This window comes from Panicum hallii, chromosome 2 (assembly GCF_002211085.1).
Source record: "Panicum hallii strain FIL2 chromosome 2, PHallii_v3.1, whole genome shotgun sequence".
NCBI classification, from domain to species: Eukaryota; Viridiplantae; Streptophyta; class Magnoliopsida; order Poales; family Poaceae; genus Panicum; species Panicum hallii.
In genome coordinates, this window is record NC_038043.1 from 53,163,340 (window position 1) to 53,190,948 (window position 27,609).

A 27,609-nucleotide genomic window follows, 5' to 3' on the forward strand; every position below is an offset into this window, starting at 1 on the left:
CTTTCAGTCACCGCAATTCAAGTGTACTCCAAAGATTGTGCAGTCATTTCAATTGTGGTGACTGAAAGTATAAGAGGGCCCATGCGCCTGCAAGTCAAGGCTGAGCTCCAGTGACGGACCAAGGCACTACTTACACATAGATGTTCCAAACTATTCCAAAGTTGGTTTGGAAGCCATGGGCGCCGCAGCGTTGCAAATTTTTTCTGTGACTACTTCTTCAGAACCTGCTCTGGACTGCGGATCGCCTATTGCTATGGGAATGGCCGAATAACTATTTCTGTGCTTTACGCGAGCGAAGCCTCAAGACTACACAGCACCTCTTCCTGGAATGCCCAGTGGCGATCGATATTTGTCGCAAGGTGGGGGACTGTCCAATAGTGCGGCGTTGCACCCGGCGAACTGGAGCACCACCAGTTCGGTGATTGACTGGTTGTCTGAACTTCTTCAGCCGACAACGCCGAACGCACCGGCGCTGCATACTTTGGCTATCCTGGTGCTTTGGACCATTTGGAAGGAGCGAAATCAGCGTGTATTTCGTAATGGTGAGAACTCCTTGGCTAGTTTGTTCACTGTCCTACGGGATGATGCACGAACTGGGTTTTGGCGGGCCAAAAGTTTCTCTTGTTGCTTCACTGCGTCGCGAGTAGTCAGTTTAGTGCTTTGCCTGGATGATCGGTCTGTTCATCTTGGGGCTGGTCTTTGCGCGGCTTGTGCACGTAAAACTCTATTCCTCTTATTAATATATGCCGGCAATTTATCCAGGTCTTTCAAAAAAAAATGAAGCCGTGGTGGACAGAGTGGCAAGAAAAGGCCTGGCCTGCTTCATTCAGAACTGTGGTGGACACAGTCACTGGAAGTTGGCCGGAGGTCGATCGACAGCTTCATTCCTGGTTTCTACTGCAACTTCCTTATTAGTTCGCCGTCTGCGACCAGCATTGACAGGTCGATTGACCTTGCCATCTCAAAACCGCATACACAGCACGTCGAAAGTTTAGCTGTACTGGCAAATAAATCATGCACAAGGACGCTGTGTCTGCTTCTACCCTGTCATCGGCTCATCGCATTTTTTATCCTGATAACCGATGGCCATTCAGCGAAGCAACCAGGTCCCGATGGCCAGTAGTTTCAATGCTGAATCGTAAGCGTCTAAGCGGCTGCAATCACGAGCAAAAATCAGGAATGAAGTTGTCGATCGAAACGGTGCTCAATCAGAGCGCGGCGGAAGCATTCGGTACCGATGGCTAGCAATTGCGTTGCACCATCACTTGGAGCTTGCGTTGCATTGGGATACGGCGATGGGAGAAGCGGCCCGCCGTCGCGCCGTAACCATAGGGACGCTAACTCGCAGTTCTCCGATGGGAGGAGCGACGACGAGGCTTGCGGCTTGCCTGCTGCCTTCCTGATTGACGGCGCCCGCCTGGCTGGTGAAAGTATGAGCGGAACGTCGAGGCTGAGATCCGGCGGTGGGAGGAAGACTAGGAGGATGATCCTACGGGTCAGGGGCAGCGGAGATCCGTGGAAGAGTCTTTCTCGGCGCGACTCGCCGTCGCCGTAGCTGGAAGGGAAGGGGGGAGCGCGGTGGAGGACCGGCTTGGAAGAAAACAGGGGCTATTTTGAAAATAACTAGGGGTCTTTATGCAAACAATCGGATCGCGATTAGTAATCGCGATCCGACTCAGGGGTTTTTGTGAAACTAGTTGGATCGCGATTAATAACCGCGATATATTTCATGGGGTTTTATGTAATTTTGGATCTCCGGCTCCGGCTGGGACCTCCTGTGGGCTGTTGCGGCGAGCGGCCGGGCAGCCAAGAGCATGCGTAGCCCCGACCCTTCTCGGGGCGACGTACATGACCAGGGACGCGAGCGATAGCGGCTCGCCGTGGCGGTCAAGAAGGCAGTGTTAACTTGATCTCGACCCCGGATCGGTCCAACGACCGATCCGGAGTCCGTTACGCGCCCCGATCGGGGGCGCACAACCAAGTCAATGGCATGTGGGCCCCCGTCGCGCAGCGCCACAATAAATAGAAGGTGGGGGGCCGGGGCACGCGATACGAGGTTCGCCGCCGTGCCTGTAGCCCACCTAAAACCCTAGCCAATCCGATCTAAGGGGCGCTGAAGCGACGGGAAGCGCCGCCTCCTGCACCGAGCGCCGCCACCTCTGCATCACGCGCCGCCGCCTCAGCTCGACTTCACCGCCGCCCGTTCACCCTCGTCTTCGTCTACGGCTCGGGTTCTTCGTCGCCATGGCTAACAACGGTGAAGCCGGCTCATCAACCGGGGGTACGGCATCTCTAATCCACCTCTCTTTCTTTCTCTGTTAATCTCTTGATTACCCCCTAAACTAATGTCGTGTTTAGCTAATCACCGAGCTGGCTTACACTTAGTCGATTTCTAATTCTAACAATGGTATCAGTAAGCCTAACTAAGTGCAGTTAGGCTCGGGTAAGAAATCCAAAGCAATTAGAAGGAGGTGATTTGAAATCAACTCGATAGAAAGCAAGAACAAACGAATCAAATCCCTCGGGGTGAAAGAACCCACGCAGCCCGAGCCAAAACCTAACCCTAACCCTACCTAATCCTAACCCCAACCCTAACCAGGCAAGACAGACCACTTACCTCGCCACCGGGAGCTCCCTGCTCCACGGGATAGCACCGCCGGAGCCCAGGAGCTCCGGCGCCCCACCGCTGTCGATGAGCCGTGACATCCCGAGCGCGCCATCGCTCGCGGATCCCCACCGTGCCTCGCGCGCGGGCTAGCTAGCCACCTCGGGCCCACTCGACGGCGGCGCGCTCACGCACAGGCGAGCGCGCTCGCCGGCGAGGAGGCCCGCGGCGGCGCCGTCGCCTCGGTCGCCGACGCGAGGAGGAGGCCGGAGAGGTCGGAGGGGAACGGGAGAAGTGAGCTAGGGTTACGGGAGCGACGCGGGCGCGCGGGGTTTTGACCCGCCGAAATCGACGCGCGACCGTCGATCACGATCGGACGGTCGCGGTCGATCCGCAGCGCGCGGGCCTCTTATGGCCCAGGCGGGACGCCACTTTCCCGGCCCAGGCCCAGGTTGCGGCCTGGTGCGCGGGTAAGCGCCGCGCGCGCGCTGGCCGCGCTGGGCCAGGCCGCACTGGGCCGTTTTGGGCCCATTTTGGGCTGGTTTGGGTCGGATGAACAGTAAATTTTCAGTATTTTCTCAGAAACTTTTTTAAACACTTCATGCATGATTTAATCTCTGTTTTAATTTTTACCAACGTGATAATTTCTATGGAGAGACAGTAAGTAAGAATGTTTCTGAAAGTTAGCACAATTTATTTTTCCGCTGCAAATTTAATTAAGTTATATCCTTTAATTATTTTAGATCCAACGAGACATTATAATTAAAGGAGTCAGTTTTCAGTTTTTTCTTCCGTTATAATATTGCTATTTTCTAACCAACGTTGATAATAGCAGTATTATAATTTTTTAAGTAAGTTTCCATGCATTTGCTCTAATTCTGCCCAACGGTGCTTTAGAAATAATGCAGCTAGACATTTGTATGTCTTAATATTGACCAACGTTGAATTAAGATATGCAATGATTGTTTTATAAAGTAGTTTTCACTTTTCTTGATTTAAATTTCAGGATCTAATGCAATGACTTTCATTAATGCTATACCGCCGTTGGATGGTTCCAACTACGGGATATGGGCACAGAAGCTAGAAGTGGCTCTCGCACTGTCAGATATTGATTTAGCCATCACCTCACTGTTTCCCGTTGGTCCCGAGGAACTGGTGAGGGACCCGGAAGAGACCTCTGCCGCTTGGCAAACTCGTCAGAGAGAACATGCAAATGTTCAAATGAAGTTTGATCTTGAGAGAGCAAAATGGAACTCTTCCAACAGGAAGTGCTTGATGGTCATCAAGAGTTCCATTATAGACAGTATCAGGGGAGCAATCCCAGATTGCGCCACCGCAGTTGAGTACTTAAAGAAAGTTGAGAGTCAATTTGTTGGCTCTTCAAAAGCTTATGCACAAACTCTGATTCAGAGGTTAGTAAATGACAAGTACACTGGCGGTGGTGTAAGAGAGCACATACTAAAGATGAGCAACATGGCATCCAAGCTCAAACCTATGGACATGGAGCTTCCTCATGGTTTCGTTGTCCATTTGGTTCTGGCTTCTCTGCCAAAAGAGTTTGAGACTTTTGTTGTTAATTACAACATCAGCCCAGAGACATGGGATCTAGAGAAGCTCATCGCGATGTGTGTGCAAGAAGAGGAAAGACTTAAAGCCTCGCATGGTGACACGCTCAACTATGTTAGGCACAACAAAAGAAACAACTCTTCTGACAAATACACGAGGCCACAAGGGAAACCTCAGTTTAAACGAGGTTCCTCTTCTTATTCTTCTTCGACTCACCCAGGCAAGGGTGGAAAGAAAGATCAACCACACATTGAAAAAGATCAATGCATGTGGTGTCACAAGACAGGACACTATAAGAAAGATTGCCCAGATTTTTTAAGGCATTTAATTAAGAAAGGTGAGGATGTTATCACATTTATAGATGAGACCCTGTACGTAAGTTATTCTAAATCTACTTGGTGGATTGACTCAGGTGCAACTGTTCATGTTGCTAATTCTTTGCAGGGTATAAGTACAAGGACGTTGCTACAAAGAGGGGATAGATGGCTGAAAGTCGCCAATGGAGTTAGAGCTGACGTTGAAGCAGTTTGTCAACTCACGTTAGAATTAGAGAACGGCTTTAAACTCCAGTTACACAATATTCTTTATATACCCTCTTTGTCTAGAAACTTAATTTCAGTATCATGTTTGGCAGATGATGGTTATGATTGTTATTTTGGCAAAGAACAATGTGAGATTATATTTAAAAGTCAAAGTCAGTGTGTTGGTCTTGCCATCCGACAAGACAAACTTTATATGTTGCCTATGCATGAGATTGTGAATTCTGTTAGCAATACCACGAGTATTGACCGCACGACTAACGACGCAAGTAATAAGCGCAAACGATACGACAACGAAAATTCATTGAAATTATAGCACTGTCGTTTAGGCCAAATTTCGAGGGGGAGAATTGAGAGATTAATTAAAAAAAATATTCTCCATCCGTTAGATTTTTCAAATAAAGAATATTGCATCGGTTGCGTTAAAGGAAAGTACGTTAAGAAAATAAAGAAAGGAGCCAAACGCAGTTCAGGGGTTTTGGAGATAGTGCACACAGATATCTGTGGTCCATTTCCCATAAAGTCTGCAGACGGCTATGATTCGTTCATAACGTTTACAGATGATTATTCGCGTTATGGCTATATTTATCCAATTAAAGAAAGATCAGAAGCATTGGATAAATTCAAAATTTTTAAGCCTGAAGTAGAAAATCAGCAAAATCTTAAGATAAAAATAGTAAGATCTGACCGTGGAGGTGAGTACTACGGTCGACACACCCCGTATGGCCAAATTCTTAGACCCTTTGCAAGGTTTTTACAGGAAAATGGAATAGTAGCCCAGTACTCTACACCGGGCGAGCCTCAGCAAAATGGAGTCGCTGAAAGATGTAACCGTACCTTAATGGATATGGTGAGAAGTATGCTAAGCCACTCCACATTACCGGTTAATTTATGGATAGAGGCGTTAAAAACCGCTATTCATATTCTTAATCGCGTACCGAGTAAGTCGGTGCCTAAAACACTGTATGAGTTATGGACAGGGAGAAAACCCACACTAAATTATTTACATGTGTGGGGCTGTCCAGCTGAGGCGAAAGTATTTAATCCAAATATCGGAAAGTTAGATCCTAAGACAGTAAGTTGCTATTTTATTGGCTATCCAGAAAAGTCGAAGGGTTATCGTTTCTACTGTCCTAACGGATATACAAAGTTCGTAGAAACGAGACACGCTGTCTTTTTGGAGGATCAGATGATGAGGGGGAGCACGGTAGCTGGAAAGATTGACCTTGAGGAGAAGAGATCCATTTTTCGTGTTGCCTGTTATTGCTTCACCAACGGTGTCAGCACCTGTTATTAGTTCTTCACCAGTTGTTGCTTCACCTACGGTGCCAGCACCTGTTGTTAGTTCTCCAGCTGCGGCGACGAGTCAGAATCAGGAACCTGTCCTTCAGGATCCGACAGAACTGGTAGCCGCACATCAGGGGGAGCAACAGCACCCCCAAGTAGAAGAAGTGCCGATAGCTGAGGCACCGAGAAGGTCTCAAAGAATAAGAAAGCCCGCTATTTCGAGTGATTATCAAATCTATAATAGCGAGGAAATTCAGATGGAGGGTGACCCCACTTCATTTGAAGAAGCCATGAGAAGCGTTCATTCGTCTGAATGGTTGGAAGCCATGAAAGATGAAATGAAATCGATGAGTACCAACGATGTTTGGGATCTAGAAAAAATTTCTAAAGGAGCCAAAACAGTAGGCTGTAAATGGGTCTACAAGACGAAATGTGACTCCAAAGTGAATATAGAAAGATATAAAGCGCGACTTGTGGCGAAAGGTTTCACGCGAAGAGAAGGGATAGATTGTAATGAGACATTTTCTCCTATTTTATGCAAGGACTCCTTCAGAATTATAATGGCATTAGTGGCGCATTATAATTTAGAGTTACATCAGATGGATGTAAAGACGGCGTTCCTGAACGGGGACCTTTATGAGAATGTTTACATGGCACAGCCAAAAGGCTTTGTCATGGAAGGGAAAGAAAAGATGGGATGTCGTCTAAAGAAATCCATTTATGAATTAAAGCAAGCCTCCAGACAGTGGTATTTGAAATTCGATGAAACCGTAAGAAAGTTTGGTTTCAAAGAAAATGAGGAGGACAACTGTATTTACGTAAAATTTAAGAATGGAAAATTTATTTTTCTTATTCTGTATGTGGATGATATTCTGCTTGCTAGCAGTGATTTTGATCTGCTGTTAGAGACAAAGAAATTCTTGTCCTCAAAGTTCGATATGAAAGATTTAGGTGAAGCCTCTTTCGTTTTAGGAATTGAGATTCACCGAGACAGAAACAAGAGGGTTTTAGAATTATCACAGAAAGCATACCTAGAAAAGATACTAAAGAAGTACGGTATGCATGCGAGTAAGCCAACACCTGCTCCTATAGTCAAGGGCGATAGTTATGGGAAATTTCAGTATCCCAGAAATCAGTACGAAATCGATCAGATGAAAGCGGTACCATATGCTTCAGCTGTCGGAAGCCTACAGTATGCTCAAGTATGTACGCGCCCTGACTTAGTTTTTGTCACCGGGATACTTGGCAGATTCCAGAGTAATCCAAGGATAGAACACTGGAAAATGGTTAAGAAAGCTTTGCGTTATGTGCAAGGAACGAAAGACCTCATGCTAACATACAGGAGATCTGAATCTCTAGTGATAGAGGGTTATTCAGACTCAGACTTTGCGGGAGATAAGGATGACAGAAAATCCACGTCAGGCTATGTGTTTACTCTCGCAGGTGGAGCTATATCGTGGAAAAGCTCCAAACAGACAGTCACTGCATCATCTACGATGTATGCAGAATTTATAACTTGTTACGAGGCATCGGAGCAGGTTAAATGGCTAAAGAAATTTATACCTGGATTAAGAGTGGTTGACAGCATAGAAAAACCACTAAAGATGTACTGCGACAATGAGTCTGTAGTATTTTATGCTCACAACAACAAGTCGAGTGGAGCTGCCAAACACATCGACATAAAGTTTTATGTTGTTAAAGAGCAAATCCAGAATCATACAATCAGTCTTTAGTATTTGAGCACAAAGAAGATGTTAGCGGATCCGCTCACAAAAGGCTTACCGCCTAATGTGTTCAGAGAACACTTAGCCGGCATGGGTTTACGGGAAAGCTTATGATTCCTGGACAGTAAGGGCCCGAAAGTATGGTTCCGTTTCAAACGGAAAAGTATGTTGTGGCTGTTAATCCAATAGTAATAACTGTTGAGACGAGGCATGCTCAATGTACTAATCTGAATGAAATCGGACGTAAGAAGTGAGTACGTTAGTAGAGATCAAATGGGAGAATGTTAACTTGATCTCGACCCCGGATCGGTCCAACGACCGATCCGGAGTCCGTTACGCGCCCCGATCGAGGGCGCACAGCCAAGTCAATGGCATGTGGGCCCCCGTCGCGCAGCGCCACAATAAATAGAAGGTGGGGGGCCGGGGCACGCGATACGAGGTTCGCCGCCGTGCCTGTAGCCCACCTAAAACCCTAGCCAATCCGATCTAAGGGGCGCTGAAGCGACGGGAAGCGCCGCCGCCTGCACCGAGCGCCGCCACCTCTGCGTCACGCGCCGCCGCCTCAGCTCGACTTCACCGCCGCCCGTTCACCCTCGTCTTCGTCTACGGCTCGGGTTCTTCGTCGCCATGGCTAACAACGGTGAAGCCGGCTCATCAACCGGGGGTACGGCATCTCTAATCCACCTCTCTTTCTTTCTCTGTTAATCTCTTGATTACCCCTAAACTAATGTCGTGTTTAGCTAATCACCGAGCTGGCTTACACTTAGTCGATTTCTAATTCTAACAGGCAGAGCTCCGGGCCTCCTACCTCTACTGCTGGGTCCCTCACCAGCGACGCCCAATTGCAATGCCCAGCGCACCACACGCTAGCAGTAGCAGTATACATCGGGAAACAGCTGAACGAGGCGACGGCGAGGGAGGAGGAGGCTGCAGCAGGAGCCAGGGAGGGGGGCGACGAGCGCCGGGGGAGAAGCTATGAGGAGGAAGATGCGCCGGGAGAGGAGGCGGCGAGACCACACAGGTTGGGATTGGCACGTGGGGCCTAACACACGACAGCTTCACACACACCTGCTACTCTCTCCTAGAATATGTGCTGCAATTTCTTCTGTTCCGCCTTACACATCCTGCTAACAATGGCGTAATTCCACCGCTGCTGCACGTACACGACGAGTGCGAGCACGATGGCGACGAGCGGAACCACCAGGTCGACAGGCCTGGACATTTGCGAGTACTCGTTGGAGTACTGGTCGGAGTACGGGTCAACCGCCGGCGGCCGCAGGTAATCGTACGCGTGCGGGAGCACGCGCGCGGCGGTGATGCCCAGGTAGTAGCTCCCCGCGAGGGGCTTGCAGTTGACGCGCCACACCGCGTTGCCGATCATCTGCGGGAGCAGGAACAGGTCCTGCGTCAGCGCGACGAGCTGCTCGACTGACATGGCCTGCCCGTTCAGCGCGACGGCGAGAGAGAACGCGGCCAGAGGCGCTCCGGAGCTGTACGCAAGCACCTTCCGGTCGGCCGGCACGCGCCACGGCTCGAGCGGCGAGCGCGCCAGCATACGCGCCCGGCTCCGCCGCACCTTGTGGCCGATGCGCAGCGTGAGGAGCAGCGCGGCGAGGAGGAGGGCCCTCGACATCTGACCGATGGCGCGGTACACTTCGTCGTCCGTGCCGGCCGCCGCGGCGTAGGACGAGGACGGCGGCGGCTTGGTCGCCTGGGAGCCGAAGGTCACCTTCTCGAGCAGCGCCTCGGAGCCGGTGATTAGCGGCAAGCCGTAACCCAAGAATTGGACGGCGAGCATGGCGTCGGAGACGTATGGTGCCACGTCGGCGTGGGACTTGAGGTAGCGCAGCTGGCTCAGCGAGGCGGCGATGGCGACCGACAGGACGACGATGCAGAGGGCGCCGTTGATGACTCCACCGGAACCCGCGTCCCGCCACTGCTTCTGGTACATGAGCGGCAGCGCCTCGAGCTTAACCGCGCCGAAATACAGCGGGTCGCCGGCACTTCTTGTGCTGGTTATGTGAACCTTCGCCGTCGAGCCGATGAGCCGGTACGTGGTCGTCGGCGGGTACTCGACCTTCACCTCGACGGAACAGTCCATCCCTTCCTCGAGGTCCCTGCTCATCGACACATTGCGCCCCGGGAGCCGGACATCCCAGCAGCCGATGAGGAACATGCGGCCGTCCTCTGGGTTGTACACGCCCTCCAGCGACAAAGCAGTCATCCAACCGAAAGGCTTCCCGACGATCCTGAGCTCGGCAGACACGTTCCACAGCGATCGCCGTACCGAGCTAGCAGGTTCCTCGTCGGGTTGGCCTGAGTCGCCCGGCACCATGGACGAGCCGTGCCAAAAAGACGGCGGCGTGATCGGTCCGACCGCCTGCTCGACGGAGAGCATCTCCAGGAAAAGCGCGGGCCGCTCGGTCCATTCCGATGGAAACAGATCCGGCAGGGCGGTGAACCGGAGCATAAGCTCGTCGCCGAGACGGAACAGGCTCGTCACTTCGTCGTCGCCGGTGGTGCCCTTCTTCGGGTAGGATAAGGACAGCGATTTCGCGACGATGTCGCGGGCGCTGAACGCCGAGCCGCTCCTCCGGAGAAACTCGCCGGCCTGCTCGACCTTTGTGTAGTTGTACGCCATGCGGAAGGGGAACACGTCGGACACGCCCCAGAGCCGCACCGAGGGCACCCGTTGTTCGAGCAACAGCGGGGGGCGGGTCTCCTCCTCGCCGCCTCCGGCGCTGATGCTGGTGATGCGCCCGAGAATTATGCTGCGCCGGGTGATCGAGAACGTCGTCGGGACGTACAGGCACACACGGTAGTGGCACGCGTTCCTGCCGCCGCCGAGGCATCCCACCATGCAGGCCTGGCCCGCCGTGGCCTTCCACACGCCCTCGACGGCGAGCGTCTTGCTGTCCAGGCTAGTCCGCTTGACCGCCGTGAGCCGGTGCTCCCGTGGAGACAACGCCCGGAACACGGCCGACACCCTCGCGGAGTACTTGCTGCCGTCCGCGTCGCTCGACGGGTGGCACCGGACGTCCTGCAGTGCGACGGCCAACGCCTCGCCAGCTCCATCCGCGGCCGTGCCGGCCTCGAAAGGCCCTGGCCACCGGCACGGCTGGTCCTTGGAGCTGCACTGCCAGGTTGTGGCACCGGTGGCGAAGCGATTGAGGACCTCGCACATCGAGATGCCCCTGTGCAGCTCGCCGGAATGGTTCTCCACGGCCATCGCGTCGCTTGCCGGCCAGGGGCTGCACGCCGTCGCAACCAGCTCGTCCGACTGGAACTGGTACCCCATGTTGTACGCGCTAATCTTTGACATCAGCCGGACCGTGTCGAAGTAGGCGGCGTCCGACACAGCATTGGTGCTCCACATCTCGCCGTGCACAGCTCGGGTTGTCAGCGTATGCCACTTTGGGTACCTTATCACGAGCACTATGTTGTTGTCGGCGATGACCGGAGGCCGGAGGTTTGTCCGAGCAGAAACCTGGCCCCAATTCGACGAGCCGGCGGCGCCATCGTTGGTGCTGCGCGTCGGGATAACGGCGCTCCCGACCATGCACAGCACCCTCTCGCCGTCTCCGCCGCCGCCGCCCTCCACTCTCTCCGTGTAGACACCTTCGAAGGGAATCTTGAGCTTGGTGCTGCCCGGCAGGATCTCGAACTCCGGCGACGCGGCGGGTACGCGCGCCCCGGGCCTGATCTCGTCGCCGGCACTCTCCCGGGCGACGGAAAGCACGAGGACGCCGCTGACGTTGACGGCGGTCGGGCCAACGCGGTCCGCGTCGACGTGCGTGAGCACGAAGGTCGCGAGCCGCAGAGGGTCCGGCGGCACACGACCGCCTGTCGCCACGTCGCTGCCGTCAAACGGCAGCAGGGGCGCGTGCCCGGCGTCCTGCTGCCGCCAGTCACCCTTCTCGAAGGACAGCTTGCGCTCGAGCTCTCGTCGGAAAAAGGGCTCGCGCTCCGGGTAATAACGTAGCTCGACGGCCGTGGAGAGCACGGGCTGGCATTGACGCTGGACGTCGGCGAAGCGGCGGTAGCCATGAGCCCGGTCGCCGTTCCGGCCTTGTGATGGCTCGAACGGCGAGCAGGACGACAGGGCGCACAGGCACAGCAGCAGCACGCCGTGGAACGGCAAACCTGAGAACATATCGGCTGCCCCTGTTGCGCCAGCGAGAGATCAGAGATGTGGCTGGTATCAGAAAGGTGTAGATATCTTCCGATTTCAGACAAGCATTTGGCAGATAAACAGGAGGTCGAAGTGTCAAATTCAGCTGAATGCCTGAATCATTTGCCGAGTCTGCAACAGAAGTCGCTTAAATCGGGAGTAGTACACGGTAGGGTTGGCCTATTTGGCCATTTTGTGCTGCTCTCATTTGCACCTGGAAGGTGCTATTGTGTCTTGGCGTTTGCTAGAAGCTCCGCGTTGTTGTAAACTCTCCCTCCCTCTCTCTCTCTCTCTCTCTCTCTCTCTCTATAAGAAAACGACGGCACCCATTACGGTGCCTGAACTTTATTGCAAAGACGATAACACACTTTACGAAGATTACAAGAAGCCAGTGAGCTGGCTTGAGAAGGGGGAGAAGCAGAGAAAACCTAGCTACTGTTGTAAGCTCTCCTGTCGTACTCGGAAAAAAAAAATGCAACAGAAGAGACCGGGTAATCCGCTGCCATATCGCTGCCCCATGTTCCTACGCCAAGGTCAGCAAATCAAAACAAACGTTAGTAATAAAATGGAAAAAAAATCAACCTGTTCCATATGCCCCACGTGAAGAGACCGATGAAATCAGAGATGAATCAAACTTGGAACAAGAGCTGAAAAGAACTATAGAGCCTCAAAGCACGTCGATATTGCAGTCTAAAGCTCTAGCTCCGCTCATTGTTCTAGTAGGAAACATCAATCGTTCCATGTTATGTTTTTTTGTTTCGATTGGTGAAAAACTATAGTTCTGCTAGTAGAATTAAATTGTTCCAGGATTTTAAAAATGCTATGTGATAGTTTTAGCTGTATTTTGAGTGCTGTGGTAAGAGAATTTGTCCTTTCCCGGTTATATCTTGATCAGTCCTGTTCATTTTGGTCAATCTTATTTTTCAGCATCTAATCCTTCAATAGAACAGAACAAACCATTGAACACTGGTGCAGATATCTGAAAGTTAGGCTGAGTCCAGCGGTGGGGGGAGATATCTCCCCGCCATGTCAGCTCTCACCCTCACTCTCACCCCACCCCTCCAATGCACAGACTCTCACTTCTCTCTCCTCCACGTCAGCTTTTCTTTTTCAGATTTAATTATTTCACTCTCTTTTGTTCGCGTACGCAAAAAAATTCAATAAACTAATTTTATTCAACTAAAAAAATTACCGATTACATCATAATTAAAAAAGAAAATTATATCGCAATTAAAAATAGCAAAAATACATAATAATTAAAAGAAAATTCTAATTCTTCTCCGAATCCTCGTCTAGTCCAAGCTCTTTTTCCACCATCTTGACGGTCTTGAAATGAGTACGTTTTTCTGCTTCGTCCATATCCGCGATTGATCGGGACTTCATTATGTTCCATTGCTTGAATAGTTTAGCCTTCACTAAGCCACCCTACATGTTCGGGGGACATATGGAGGTGGAGCATATGGAGGTGGTGGGTATGAGTATGGACCTTACGGTTAATGATATGGCGGTGGAGGTGCCCCCGGAGCGGAGGTGCAGCAGGGGGGAATAATGCCCGGGGTTGCGGCGAAGAATTGACATCAGAGCAGCGATGCATCGGAGAAGACTCATCTTGGGGAGATGCTTGTGACCCGTCGAACTGCAAGAGATCGGTGAAAGTATGGAAATCTGGAGACCAACCGGTCATGGTGGAAGAGATTTCGGATTGTAGAGGAGAGAAATGAGCTCAAATGGGGTGTGGAAGGAGTGAAAACCGGGTGGGGTATTTATAGGGGGGTTGGGGATAAAATTTGAAATTTTTTGCAATTGTTTTCGAATTTTTTGGAGTTCAAACGGTCAAATAACGGCTAGTTCAACGAATAGTCCGCGTGGACCAATCGAAACGCACGCCACCCCTCTCGCTCGCGCACGCCGATGCCAGCGCGCCGCCTCGCTTCCGCCTGCCTCCCGCCCCCGCGCGCCTACCAACGCGGGCGAGAGCGGGGCGATAGTGCCCGCTCCCGCCCGGCGGGATCCATCCCGCCCTCTCTCTCCCACTCGACCGCCTCCCGTCCGCCTTCCACCTGTGCCGCGCCGATAGGGGGACGGTACCGCCCCCCATTGGCACCATACTTAGGACATGGCACACAAGACGACATGCATACTACTACTAAACACCTGAAAAAAAAAACAGTCTACAGGATGTGCTCCCGTTTCCTCTGCTCCGGCGCGCCCATGAGACGGGCGATCGCGTTGTTCCAGCTCTGCTGCACGAATACGACGAGCGCAAGCAAGACGGACGCGGCCGGCACCACCACGTCTCCGGCGTGGGAGAACACGCACCGGCTGGCGTTCACGGACATGAAGTTGGTGACGAGCACCACCGGCGGACGCAGGTAGTAGTCGTACGCGTGCGGCAGCAGGCGCGCGGCGGTGACGCCCAGGTAGTAGCCCTCCGCGAGGGGCTTGCGGTTGACGCGCCACACGGCGTTGCCGATCGCCTGCGGCAGCAGGAACAGGTCCTGCATCAGCCCGAGGTGCTGCTCCATGGTGATTGTCCGCCCGTTACGGGCGACGATGAGCATGAAGAGAAGCAGGTGCGCCGCGGAGTGGTAGAGGAACACCTTCGCCTCGCCCGGCACGCGCCCAGGCTCCGGCGGCAGCGACCGGGCCAGCACGACCGCCCTCGACCGCCGCACCTTCTGGATGAGCTCACGGGTGAGAACGAACGCGGCGAGGCTGAGGACCTTCACCGCCGTGTCGATGGACTGGTACGTCCGGTTCATGGTGAGCGAGTAGGAGGGAACTGAGGAAGATGGCGCCATGGTGGCGATGCCGGAGCGCAGGGTGGCCCTGGCGAGCAGCGACTCCATGCCCTTGATCAGCGGCATGCTGAGCCCGACGGCTTGCACGCAGAGCATGACGAGGGAGACATGCGGCGCCACGTCGGCGTGGGTCTTGAGGTGGACCAGCTGGCTGAGCCCGGCGGCGAGGGAGGCCGATAGCAATACGATGCAGAGGACGCCATTGACTATTCCTCTACTAAGTTCATCCGGCCGTGGCTTCGGGTATTGGAACGGATCGAAGGCTGGTGACGCGCCGCCCAGGTAAAGCAGCAGCAGGGCACCAAGGAACTGCAAACTTGAGCTCAAACGGCTTGCTGCAAGAGACGAAATTTTTATGTATCTGTCAATTTCAGTTGCGAGAATTTCAGGCCATAAAAAATCACAAATAATGACCTGGTTGCTGACCTAGGCAGAGACTTCCAAGTTCACCAAGTTTCTGCTTGGACTGGGCTGGCCATGAACTGAACCACCAGAAAAGCGACAAGTGATCGGGATCCTGAACAAAATACTGGACCTATGATTGGTCAGTGTTATAGAATTTTTTATGCTCAGATGATCCTGTCACTCCCCATCATCATGCCGAGATTGAAGCTGCCCGCCTCTTTGACAGACAATCTGCCTCCTCGTGGGAGCTGTTGGACAAGATCAAGGCGGAAATTCACCTCTGGATCCAAGCGGGTGCAAGCCGTCTAGGTTGTCTCAGATGCGAGTAATCCTCTTGTTTAGACTTGTTTAGTGCTCTCTTTTTGTGGTAGCTTCTTTTGGGAGATTGTCCCGATCTCATGTTTGGCGTGGGCTTGACTCCATGATGTGTAAGAACTTCTTTCATCTTACTAATATAAAAATACGCAGCTCTCCTGCGTATTGGAGAGAAAAAAAGATTGAAGCTGCCCCTGATCGATCGGCTGAACCACATGCTCCACAATCTTCAGTCATCACTAGGATAAACAAAGCACCAAAAGATAAGAGAGAAACTTGGTTACCGTGCTTAAGGATGCGGTGGAGACTTCTGATTGCCCCCTCGGTCATTAGGTCAAGCAGAGACTGCTAGCTCCTTTGTTCCATATAATTCAGATCACATCACCTGTAGCACGGCCGCGGCACCTGTTTTTTCTTTGTGACAGATTATTTTGGAGAAGAGATCACCGGATGATCTGCTCAGATCCTAATGTGATATATGTGAACTGCTCCAGATCTAATCTAACACGTGTTCAACAATCTTTCAGTCAACAAAACTAAAAAAAATACAAGGTGAGATCACAATCAAACTTGGAACAGGAGCTGAAGGGCTCCAGCCTCTCCAAGGGTCCTCAGGACCAAAGTGTAATCAAATACCAAGATAATACCAAGTTCCCTTCCCACGCGTCACCCCGCCTCTGCTCAGACACGGCCAACGACCTGGTCAACACCGCCACTCTGAGCTCCCTCGCCGAACCGAAGTGGAGGCAATCATCGGAAGGGGAAAAAAAAGATAAAGGCGGGCCACTTACGGCGCGGGTTCCAGTTGTCATAAGATAATGAGACCGAGAATTAGGATCATTGCTGGAGTTGGAAGCACTTTGTTGGACTTCAAGCAATAGGGGCAGTCCCATTCGATCTTTAAAGTAGAAGTTACTGATGGAATTGCTTAAGGAGTATCTATACATTGGATGACTAAAAGGTAAAACACTAGTAGTGCTTGGGACTTTCCAATGGGGACAGCTCCAAGGTTCTGTTCAGCATCAAGGATAGCACTGTAGTGTTCCTTTAGATGCATAAAAAATAGTACATAGATCGCCAAATGAAACCAGATTAAAGAAATATGTAGCTGATCCAAAAATCCAGATTATGGTGTAGACTATAAAAATCCAACTATAATTTCACAATCTGGTTCCATCCAGATTATAGTAGACAATACTACCTATAAATTCCTATAATCCAGGATCCAAACAGTCCCAATTACTGCTATCCAGATTTTTGGTATAATACATATTCCAATAGTATCTATCACTCCAAACAGATAGTTAGATTTTTCAAAAAAAAAAAAGATTTGGCATGACAATTCAGAGAGCATGACCGAAATGTGCAGAATGGGCCCATCCGGCCCCAAAGGCCCAGTAAAGTATTTTCTTTGGCAGTGAAGCCTGGATGGATGGAAGACAAAAATAGGATGTTGCCGGGAGGAGTCGTCGTCCTGCTTGAGGCCCGCTCACCTGCCTGACAAACCGCAAAGTCCACTCGCCGATCCATGCTTCCTGTCTCCCGCCGACGCCGGGATGCCGCCGCGCCGCCGGCTGGCCAAGTCGCTACCAGAGCGCCAAGCGCTCCCCATTGATGAGCGCTTGCCCTCCACACTCGTCAACCAAGTTTACAATCGTTTTCTAATTCTAGTTTTGGACGCGCGCTGCTTTGTTCCACCTCACGTGGCTTGAAAACTGACCAGTTCCTCTGTCCACGCCAGAAACCGCACGAGGTATAAGCTCTTCCGCTGGTCTGGGTTGACTAGCGGGTTACTCGTCAGACTATATCATTCCTTTTTTCCCCCCATTTTCCACTACCAAACTTGGGCGAATCTTGCCTTCTTCCTTCCACGTGATTTGACAATTGACAGAAGCAAATTCCATGACAGAAGAACTGCCCGGGCTGAAATCTAGGCCGCTGCGCAGGTCAATGGGAGCGGACCGACGGAGGAGATGAGAGCAAGCGGCCGGAGAGAGAGATCAGTTCGAACTTCAGTTCGAAGACGACCAGGACGAACCGTTGAACACGTGAACAGTGACCGGCGACCTGCGGCGGCGACGATGACTAATCATGGCGAGTGCCAATGCAAGAAGCACGCAGGCATATACAAGTACACGCCACATGTATGAGTAGTTGGATCATATGTGAAAATCAGCAGTGATATGATCACACAAGGATTCATACATGATACATGTGGTCACATGAGAAGGCACATTGATACAACTTGTTTTACACGATGTTCAGACTCTGGAGAGTAGTTTGGCCCCTTCAGTCAAGAAAGCTCTTACAGTGACAAAGGAAATTCATTTGTTCATATACCATACCATTCAACCTGTTCGAAAAAAAATATCTGGACTGCATAGGGGCAGAGACTAGTTTCAGTTCACCTCCTTCAGTCAAAGAAAGCTTACGAAGGTTATAGTGTCATAAAAAAATAGCAAGAACAGGTAAATGACGTACATGACCATATGACCAAAATCTGCCAAACATGATTACTAGTAGAATATATGTAGCAAGAAGTAACCAAAACCAATAAAACATGTGCATCCGTTCATTTGTTCACACGAGAAGCTGATGAGACCACATAAGTATTTGGTGTTCAGATGAGTGGTCATCACCTGGAGCCAGATAAAGTGCACAGCTTATGCAGAGCACAACATGATAAATAGAATCCTCATACATCATACAACCTCAATCAGTGCAATAATAAAGTCTGAAACATTTTGCTGCATCAGTTTCATTAGATATAGCATGTGCTATCCACATTCTCAGAAAACATAAGAGGAAAATGATATGCATGTCACTCTTTCTTCTCCTGTTCAATCAGCAGCGATCATCCATTGGATAGTAATTGCTTATTCTATCAATTTTGCAACATTGCAGTTGTTATCCACAAGCACTTGGTTAATCGTGAACCAGAAAAGTTTCAGATAACGTAGTGATGGTTTACCGGGGAGAACAGCACAGAGGATCTGGTATGCCACATTGCTGGGGTGTGCCTTATAAGTGGAACACAGCAGGATTTTTTCATATGTGATGGTGGCAAACATACAAAAATTGGTTTCAATCAGCCATGCAGAGATGTTGAAACTTGAAATACAACAGTTTTGTCTTCATCCTGATAGTGATGCACCGCATTGGAGAGTTCAAATTTCGAATCAAATACAAAAAAAAAGTCAATGTTTTTGGTTAACCTCTGTTAGGAATCTACAGATGCTCTGTAACTGAATCATTTCCATCTGAGATTGCTTGGAGCATTTTTTGGTGTCGCAGCAAATGTTCAGCCAGAAAGAAAACCATAAGGCAGAAAGATTGGTTTCAATCAGGTTTAACTAATTTGATTTGATATTCATATTTTCAACTAAATAGCCTCCTTACACCAAGGTAGAAAGCTACAGCTAGTATACATCACATGATGATTCGGATATTTCTGAAACCCAAGTCCAATGACCTTACAAAGTTACAGATCAACAAGAACAACAACAGAGTAAGCATCACCTCAGTTCTGCCTATGGGCGATATAGTAGGCCAAATGCAACAGAGGTGCTGCCTTCTCTTTGTCAAAACCAGCAAGCTGCTCCTTTGCATCAGAAAGCAACTTTTCTGCAAACTCCCTTGACTTCTCTAACCCCAACAACTTAGGGTATGTAGTCTTGTCGGTTGCCAAATCCTTCCCTGCTGTCTTCCCTAGCTCTTCCGACGACTTGGTCACATCAAGTATATCATCGACCACCTGGAACAGAAGCCCTATTGACCTCGCATATTTCCGCAGCCGCTCAATTTGCTCATCCGTGCCACCGCCGATGATTGCCCCAATGACCACTGAGGCCTCAAGCAATGCAGCAGTCTTGTGGAGGTGGATGTACTCCAGGCGTTCTAGGGGCACAACTTCAGATGTGCCAGTCATCTCAAGATCCACAACCTGGAGAGAGAGAGCAGACGATGCATTTTCAGCAATTAAGTACCTCAAAGTTGCAATTCTTAGTTAGCGAGTACTAGTAATGTTGAGGCCCTAATTCAACTGTGTGCGGACAAACAGACCATCCGAATCATCACTCTTAGGAAGATCGCCATATAAAGGATGTCAGAATTTGCACATTGCCTAATTTTTACTTCCTTTTATGCGATGATGAATTGTTCAATGATGAATAGTGGAAAGTAATAGAATCTGATAAACGAAAGAGACCTGGCCGGCGACGAGGCCCTCTGAGCCGATGCAGCGCGCGAGCTCGAAAATGGCGCGGACGACGCGGGCGGGGTGCTTCTCCGGGTCGACGTCCGGCGGGTAGGAGCCGACGCTGGCCACGTGGTGGAAGGCGAGCGAGAGCAGCGCGTCCCCAGTGAGGACCGCGATGGGCTCGCCGTAGACGACGTGGCAGGTGGGCTTGCCGCGGCGGAGGTCGTCGTCGTCCATGCAGGGCAGGTCGTCGTGGACGAGCGACATGGTGTGCACCATCTCGACCGCGGCGGCGGGGGCCAGCGCCCACGCCTCCCGCCCGCCCACGACGCCGCACGCGGCGAGGCACAGCGCGGGCCGCACCCGCTTGCCGCCCGCCAGCAGCGAGTACCGCATCGCCTCGTGCAGCGCCGCGGGGGGCTCCCCCGCGGGGATTGCCGCGTCCAGCGCGCGGTTGACCGTCTCCGCGCGTTCCCCCATGTAGGTGTTGAAGTCGAATACCGTGGGGGCCGAGGCGGGCGCCGCCGTGGCCACGATGGCGGAAAAGCGGCGCCGGTGGTGGTGGTGATGCGCCGCGACGGAGGAGGACGAGGGCGCGGCGGCGGGAAGGAGGGGGGCGAGGCGGACGCGCGAGGCGGCAAGGGGGTGGAAGGCCATGGCCATTGGCGGCGATGGGGTTAAGTGCGGGGGGGCGTCGTGGAGATTGGGGGTGGCCCCGAGATGTTGCGATCTCCTTATCTTGAGGTGAAGGGAAGCTTTGGACGCTGGCAGGGGCGCGTCAGTGGAAGCGGAGTGGCCGCCCGGGCGGTGGTGGTGCGGTGGAACGAGGCACCTTTTTCTGAGACACGCTCGCTGCAAGGACGCTGTGTTTCGCTTTGTATTTATAGAGACGGATGCAGGCAATTTAGTTAGAAATCGTTGTGAAAGTTCGTCGATTCAGGCCACGTTTGAGACTTTTCAGTCGGCGGATATGGATGGTGTTAATATTGTGGTAACTAAATTAAGATGCATAGTTTTTCATATTTACCTAGATATATTGTATCTCTATGTGCATAGCAAAGACTATGTATCTAGAAAAATTAAAACGATCTATAATTTATGACTGGTGGAGCATTTTCTACCTTAGCATAACAGCATGTAATACTATGTGGCAGGATTTCATAAGAAACTCTAGGCATTTTTGTTTTGGATATTACGTGGGTTCCTTCCTAACAATTGTTGGGAAAACATAATGATGCGAGATTGTAGTCTAAACAAAACATGGAATGAGATTGGAATTATGATTCTTTTTGTCCTTGTGGAGATGTCTTTATTTGGCTATACATAAATACAGAATGGCATTTCTCTTTAGATTTCATCAATTAAATACCCGTAAAGCATCAGTTGTTATATTCCAATTGGATTGCGCTATATGGAGTCGTATCCTACCGTTATGTAATGTTTCAACGGTTGGTGGCTTTGGACAACACGTGACGTAGAAAATGTGGCTTTTAGAGCCCTAGGCGTGAAATAGATAGTTTTATTGTTTATTGCTAGAAAAAACTTTATGAGTTAACAATCTCTGGTTGGAAATGTGACTGTATACTTTCTTAATACGCTTCTGAACTGGAGTAGGTGAGTCCGTTAGTGACTTGTATCCATCTTGCTCATCAACATGTCTATTGCTACTTAAATTATAAATTATCGGCAGTAAAATAGCTATTTTTTATTTTTTTTAAATAAAAGTTCATAACTAGCAACAACAGATAATATATCTTCCTTTTTCAAAATTATTTATTGCATTGGGCGTCATGACCTGTAAAACTTGATACTTGTTTATAGGTTACAATAAACTAATTTGGTTGTATGAAAGTGGTATAACTAAATTCGTTATGAGTAACACCTTTTCAGGTTCAACACTTCGGTTTGTTTAGAAACATTTGACTATGAAAATAGATAGCCAGATTTGCATTTGTGGGGATCGTGTCCCACAAAGTAATTACTTTCAAGTTTCAATTAAGCATATATATGCATGTAGTGGATTCCCAAAAAATATATTCAAACGTTGAATTGCAAGTGGTTAATTTGGTTACTAAGTGCTTTTCAATGCAGGCCATGTTTGGGAGTTGGGACTGTTCAAATTTAAAGATGGGATGGTCTTAGAAAAGAATTTAAAAGTGAGGGACTGAATGCTGTTTAGTTTTGGGTATCTCAATGGTATGGTCAGTTCACGAAGAAGTTGAAGTTTATTTCCTACCTTAGGAGAACAACATGAGCCTGGATTAGGCTGGGTTCTTATCACGAACTTCTCTGAATTTTCTTTGGAGGATCCTTCATGGGAACCCTCCCCATTTTTAACTCTTGCTGAGGACAACAAATTGAGTACGATGTTGTGGACTAGAAAAAAAAAATGCAGTGAGATTGGACTTGTGGTATGTTTCCTTGCCTCGAGTTGAGATTGTCCAAGCCTCCAAGGCACCGTCTATATTTTTCTATACACGAGGTTAGAAAACCGACTATTCTTGCTTTTGAATTGTCGCTCTCTTTGATTAAAATCATTGGCAGCACGCAGCCTAAGCCAACTAGTAACTTCAGCCATGCCGTTACTCGATGTTCTGCTGCTTCTAAGGTATCAAGTTGCATCAAATCCATACCAGCGCCATTTGTCCGCAAGTCCAACACCAGCCTCGCTGTATTTATTTTGCTTAAAACTAATTTTGTAGCTTAAAACTACCCGTCTCACGCGTAACATGCCAACGACGTCCAACGTTTAACACTTATCCATATGCAACAATATCTGGATTTGTCGTATTAAAAGTAGTATGAGTAATTTTGCAGGACAACTGGTTTCCAGATACACCATTTTTAGTTTTTTTTACCCCTTTACTACTGGCATCTGATTGAGCATATGTAGCCAGCTCAGTGAGAATATTCTCAAAAAAAAAAGATGGAACTTCAGATTAGCGTGCTGCAGGCACATGATTTCCCTACAACCCGGAAGCCAGAACCCATCGTGCCATAATCACAGGTCACAGGCTGGTCCGGTAAACAACTTTTTTTTAAAAAAAAACTGTCCGATAAGCAGCTTCGAACCCAGGGGCCAGGAAGGAGGGGGGGTTCGAACGCAGGGGTGGCCCGTGGCCCGTACCTGTGATTGGCCCGGCCCTCGCTTTCCTCGCCAGGCCGGCGCCCCGCCTGTTTTTGCCAGACCAACCAAGTTCGCCAATCCCGCCACGTGCCCCCGGCAAGCCCAATCCCTCCGCACCCCCGCCCCATGTGGGAGTGTGGGACAGGCAGCTCCGACGAAACCCACGTTGCCGGCGCGGTGCGCCCACGACCCAAGGAATCACAACCCACAGCTCCGGCATCCGGAGCCCGACAGCGAAATAAAGAAACGCATCGCCGGCTGGCTGGAACCTATATCGAATCCTACCACGGAGAAACACCTGTATTCCATTACACGAGTCTTGTCACCATCTATAACAACACGCACGCCACCACGGGATTGCCAATGGCTCCACCACACCACCACCTCCACACCCCCCCCCCCCCCGCCTGACAAATCCCTAACAGTCTGCCATAGTGTTGTTTTCATCATCTACGTCGAAACCGGGGGGGCAGGTCGTCCTCACCTACGGGCGGGCTGCCCCCCAACAAGGGCCAAAATTAACACAAGTGTAGCGTCGATAGCTTCGAAGGAGCAGCTTGGATCGAGCGAGCGCGTACAATCACAAAAAGAACAAGAAGAAGAATCAATGAATCTACGGCCGGCTAGCTCTTCATCTCGCCTTCCTCCAGGTCGACGGTGGGCAGGCCGCTCACCCTGGCCTTCAGGGGCACGTCCTCGCCGTCCAGCATGTCGCTCTTGTTCCGGGGGATCGGGGTGGCTGCCTTCTTCTCGGCCTCCACGGCCCAGCTGTAGACCACCATGCCCATCACGGCGAGCAGCATCCCCATGATGTTCTTCACGGTGAGGGCTGAGTCGAACAGGATCCAGCCGAGGATCAGCACGCACACGGTCTTCATGTGCCCCAGGACCTGGAACGAGGTCGCAGAAAACCGCCCGATGCAGAGGTACTGGCTCATGTTGCAGAAGACCGCAAGGGAGCATGAGAGCAGTATGAAGAACTGCAAAACGATAATAACATGAGCTGTTTGATCATAAAGCAATATTAGTTAACAGAATAACACTTTCCATGCTGCTGGAAGAACTGGATAATGATTTGAGCAACAGAAAGCAGCACGGACAACAGCATTTATCAGCTGCAACTACAAGGTAACTGCCAAAACTTATTTCATCAGTTGGCGTTAAAAAAATGCAGTAAAACTGAGTAAAAGCCATATATTAGAACAATCAAGAGAGAAGCAATCCTTAGGAAGAATGTTAAGCAATATCAGGGAACCAAAAGATAAACTCTGGTGAGTTGTGACAGTTCCATGACAGAATCAGTTATGCCGTTGGCAACAAAATTTCACTACATGTGGGCTACTAACCGGGGAGATTCACTCCACTAAAATGGGGAAAATGCATACTTCGGTTAAAGAGCTGATAATACAGGTAATGAATTTAAAGTAGAAGATAGAGCACTCAGGACAGGTAGCATTCATAAAGGAAGTGTGCTTCCAAGAACTGAAAAGTATGACAGAAGCTATAACTTACAGTGGCCCCTCCTGAAAAGTTGTAGTTCAACAATGATCGTCCATTGAGGTAGTAATCCACAAAGGGCCCCAGTATAATAAGTGAAATTGCTTGAATTGGTGCAGTTTTGCTCAGCAGCTCAAATGACCCAATGTTGTACTTCTTCTGAAAGGAGCCAATGGTCTGGGAAGAGGAAACATATTGTCAGCACATCTCAGGTATAATGGAGCTTATCAAACAGCATAAGCATTATTGCAGAAAGTAACATCCCAACAACAATTCTTTTCAACATTTAAGACTGAAAAGGTTCAACTCTCCATCTATAACTTAGATGTGTTACAAAAGTTCAGTAATTTTCTCAAACCTCAAAGGCCACACTTTTTTCCTAGTAAAACACAAACTTCAAAGATCACAATTTTGTTAATAAAACATCATCTAGAGGTGGAATTACATTATAATTTGAAGTGTAACAAGAATAATGTGGAAAAAGGCCAAACATTGCTTCAAGCTGATTCTAGTTATTTTAAACTGGGGAGGATATATATATAACAGGAAAGGAAAATTTGTACAGCAGATGGCAACAATAAGGTAAGGAAGTACAGAGAAGCATCTACGACGAGTAACGTGAATGTGCAGCTCATGATGCATCACACGGTTGAACTCATAAACATTAGATAACTTCTTACCCGGCCGGTATTATTGTATTCAGATCTGTGTTACAAAGTTTTGAATCCAAGGGGTCTGTGCCTTATTGCCTAGATATAGTAACTGCATTTTCATTTGGGTGCTATCTCAATTGGCAATAACCGATAATGATGTAGCCTACAGCTACAGCAGTGAAGCAATGTCTTGGATAATAGTGGGAGCAGAAAGGTAAGTCATCACTATGACATTAGGACAAACCAAATAAGTAAGTAGTAGCCTCTAGCCAATTTTAACATATCTCATCATTATTGACCATATCAGGCTGACCAATTTCAGCATATCTCGTTATTATTAACCATATCAGGTTCAAATAAGGCCTACAGCTCAACATCATAATCACGTGATAAAACATCATTGCACATTGCAGAATATGATTAAGGCACAAAACACCACTTGTGAATGTTCAAAACCGGTTTTTTCCTTAATCTAAAAAAACAAGGAAAACACAATGCAAAAGTTTAGCATGAAAGATGGTAACAAACAAGGAAAGGAGCTCACAATTTGTTGCAGCGACGTGCAGAACACAGCCACACACGCGCAAAGGAATCCCTTGGCATTGACCTCGACATCCGTGACCGTGCAAATCCCAACGCCGGCTGCCACGACGACCACCGCGGAAATAACCTTGGTGGTATAGTGCTTGCTGTTCAGCACCCATTCCATGAGGCAGACCACCGGAATCATGCTCAGTTTGGAGATCTGCACAAAATTTCTCGTCTTGAGCCACACGAGCAACACGGGCCAATGGCCGGCGCAGGTGACGCCAGTGTCGGAGCACACGGTATACCTGGTAGAAGCCGACGGAGTTGAGCATGAGGCTGAGGTTCATCCCGGTGATGGAGGTGTTGGCGACGAGCGAGAACCAGACGAGCTCCCAGAGCGGGACGTGCTTGGAGACGGAGTAGCCGGTGGCGTTGGAGATCCACCCGACGAGCGCCGTGACGGTGAAGTGGAACCCGGTCAGCGTGGTGGCTGCGCGCATTCGCAAGCAGAGAAAAAACAATCAGACGCCCCCCATCAGATCCGCGGATTCCCCGAGCACCGGCGGATCCGGGTTCCAGATCGGGAGGAGAGGGAGCAGGCGCGGAGTGGGGTACCGAAGGCGAAGGCGTAGCCGGACGAGGACATGAGCTGCTTGTTGGCCATGATGATGCCGACTGAGCTAACGACGTTCATCGCCCAGGCGCCCACGTCGGACACCGCCGGCGGCTTCTTCTCCGCCTCCATCTCGCCTCGCCTCGCCCTCCTCCCGGCGGCGGCGGCAGCAGCACACAGATCACGCGAACCCGGAGGAGGAAGGGGCTCGGACGGGCTGCTGCTCCCCCCTGCCGGTCTCGCGCGTCTCGGTGCCTCACGCGGGAGGGGCCGCTCCGTTATAAAGCACGGGGGGCGTTGCCGCCTAGGCAAGGAAGGGAGGACGGGGAGGGAGGGTTTCGAATTGGGTCTGGGACGGGAGGGGGGCCGGAAAAACGTCAACGGGCGGGGGCAGCGGTGAAAAAACTCGCGCGGGGGGAAGGGGAAGGGGAGAGACGACGACGACGACGGATAGACGGGGGCGGCGACGACAGTGCGGAGGGGTCCGCGGCTCGGGCGGGGGTGGTCGGCTGGATCTGGCGCCCGTGCCCGGCCCGGGCCGCGGCGGGCGACGCTTTTTCCCTGCAGCTTCCGCCCACCCCCTCTTTGCGCGTCGCGGCGTGGGAAAAATTCCCCAAACGGCAGGCACCGCAGCGTGCCCGTTCAAAGTCTGGAGGCGGAGCACCCGCGACCGGTTCCGCCTGTTACTGTTGCGAGAAAGCTCTTTCTCTTCTCCACTGGCGGTACGCGGAAGCGACGCGAGCCTCTTGCTCGTGTCACGTCGTTATGGGCGTTTCCGGGTGCCCCGGCGAGCCGACGGCAACGTGTGGGTGCCGGTTGCGTGAACCGCGGCACGCTAACACAGTAACGCTGTTGCCCGAGCGGCTTTGTGGGTGTGGCTGCGCCCTGGAGCTGGATGGATGGACCTTTCCTGGCGCAGCAAGCAAGGGCTCGAGACCGAGGGAGCTTTTCTTGGCACGGCGGCCACCGTATGAAACTGGCCGGCAGATTCACGCTTTTGTGAGTATTTGTTGGTATAGGTATGGGAGCAGAGCACTGCTGCTGGTCTACTGCGTTACGTGCCTCGAGATCCACCACGTACTTGTAAAGCGTAAAGTCATGTACGCCTGAAGTCTGTCGAGGCCGGTTAGATCCTCCCGTACTCCGTTAACCGCCCAGCCATTTTTTTTCTCTTGCTGTGGAACTTAACCAGGCAAGGTTAGGGTTTTTTGACTTGTGAGAATGTGGTGGCGAACCATGACGCCAGTTCTGAATTTCTGAATTTGCGGTGAGCGGGTGAGGGCTGTGCACGTCAACTCGTCAGTTTTCTGGGATGGGAACACCCAGCGTCACCCGATCAGACCATGGAAATAATAGACGCATCGGAGTGGTGATTCAGACGTCGTCATCAGCATCAAATCGAGAAAACCTCCGCGTTAGAAAGCGAGCGCTCTGGCATCCGATCGCCACCGCCGGCGACGAAACGGAGTTTCGCTTCGATACGCCAGGTTACCTTTCACAGGCTGTCATTTCTCGTCAGTGACTGGTCGTTAGGCCACCGGACCATTGAACCTGTCCGCCCTGCCGCTGCTACGGTCCGG

At 50.6% G+C, this 27,609-nt stretch overlaps 3 protein-coding genes across 3 annotated transcripts; all 3 read right to left on the bottom strand.

Moving 5' to 3' along the window:
* Nucleotides 1-8,798: 8,798 nt before the first annotated feature.
* On the bottom strand, nt 8,799-12,113 carry LOC112881299. The gene has a single exon (XM_025945970.1). The coding sequence runs from the start codon at nt 11,872-11,874 to the stop codon at nt 8,803-8,805; it is 3,072 nt and encodes a 1,023-aa protein (XP_025801755.1). The 5' UTR covers nt 11,875-12,113; the 3' UTR covers nt 8,799-8,802.
* A 6,633-nt stretch (nt 12,114-18,746) lies between these two features.
* LOC112880475 (geranylgeranyl pyrophosphate synthase, chloroplastic-like) lies at nt 18,747-20,467 on the bottom strand. The gene is made up of 2 exons (XM_025945113.1): nt 19,621-20,467; nt 18,747-19,356 (listed from the first exon to the last, which is right to left on the bottom strand). Exons 1-2 carry the CDS (start codon nt 20,272-20,274, stop codon nt 18,934-18,936), a joined length of 1,077 nt encoding a protein of 358 aa, XP_025800898.1. The 5' UTR covers nt 20,275-20,467; the 3' UTR covers nt 18,747-18,933.
* A 2,690-nt stretch (nt 20,468-23,157) lies between these two features.
* Nucleotides 23,158-26,601, bottom strand: LOC112880477 (UDP-rhamnose/UDP-galactose transporter 2-like). Its single transcript, XM_025945114.1, has 5 exons — nt 26,032-26,601; nt 25,722-25,906; nt 25,433-25,633; nt 24,251-24,412; nt 23,158-23,718 (listed from the first exon to the last, which is right to left on the bottom strand). Exons 1-5 carry the CDS (start codon nt 26,159-26,161, stop codon nt 23,362-23,364), a joined length of 1,035 nt encoding a protein of 344 aa, XP_025800899.1. The 5' UTR covers nt 26,162-26,601; the 3' UTR covers nt 23,158-23,361.
* Nucleotides 26,602-27,609: the final 1,008 nt, after the last annotated feature.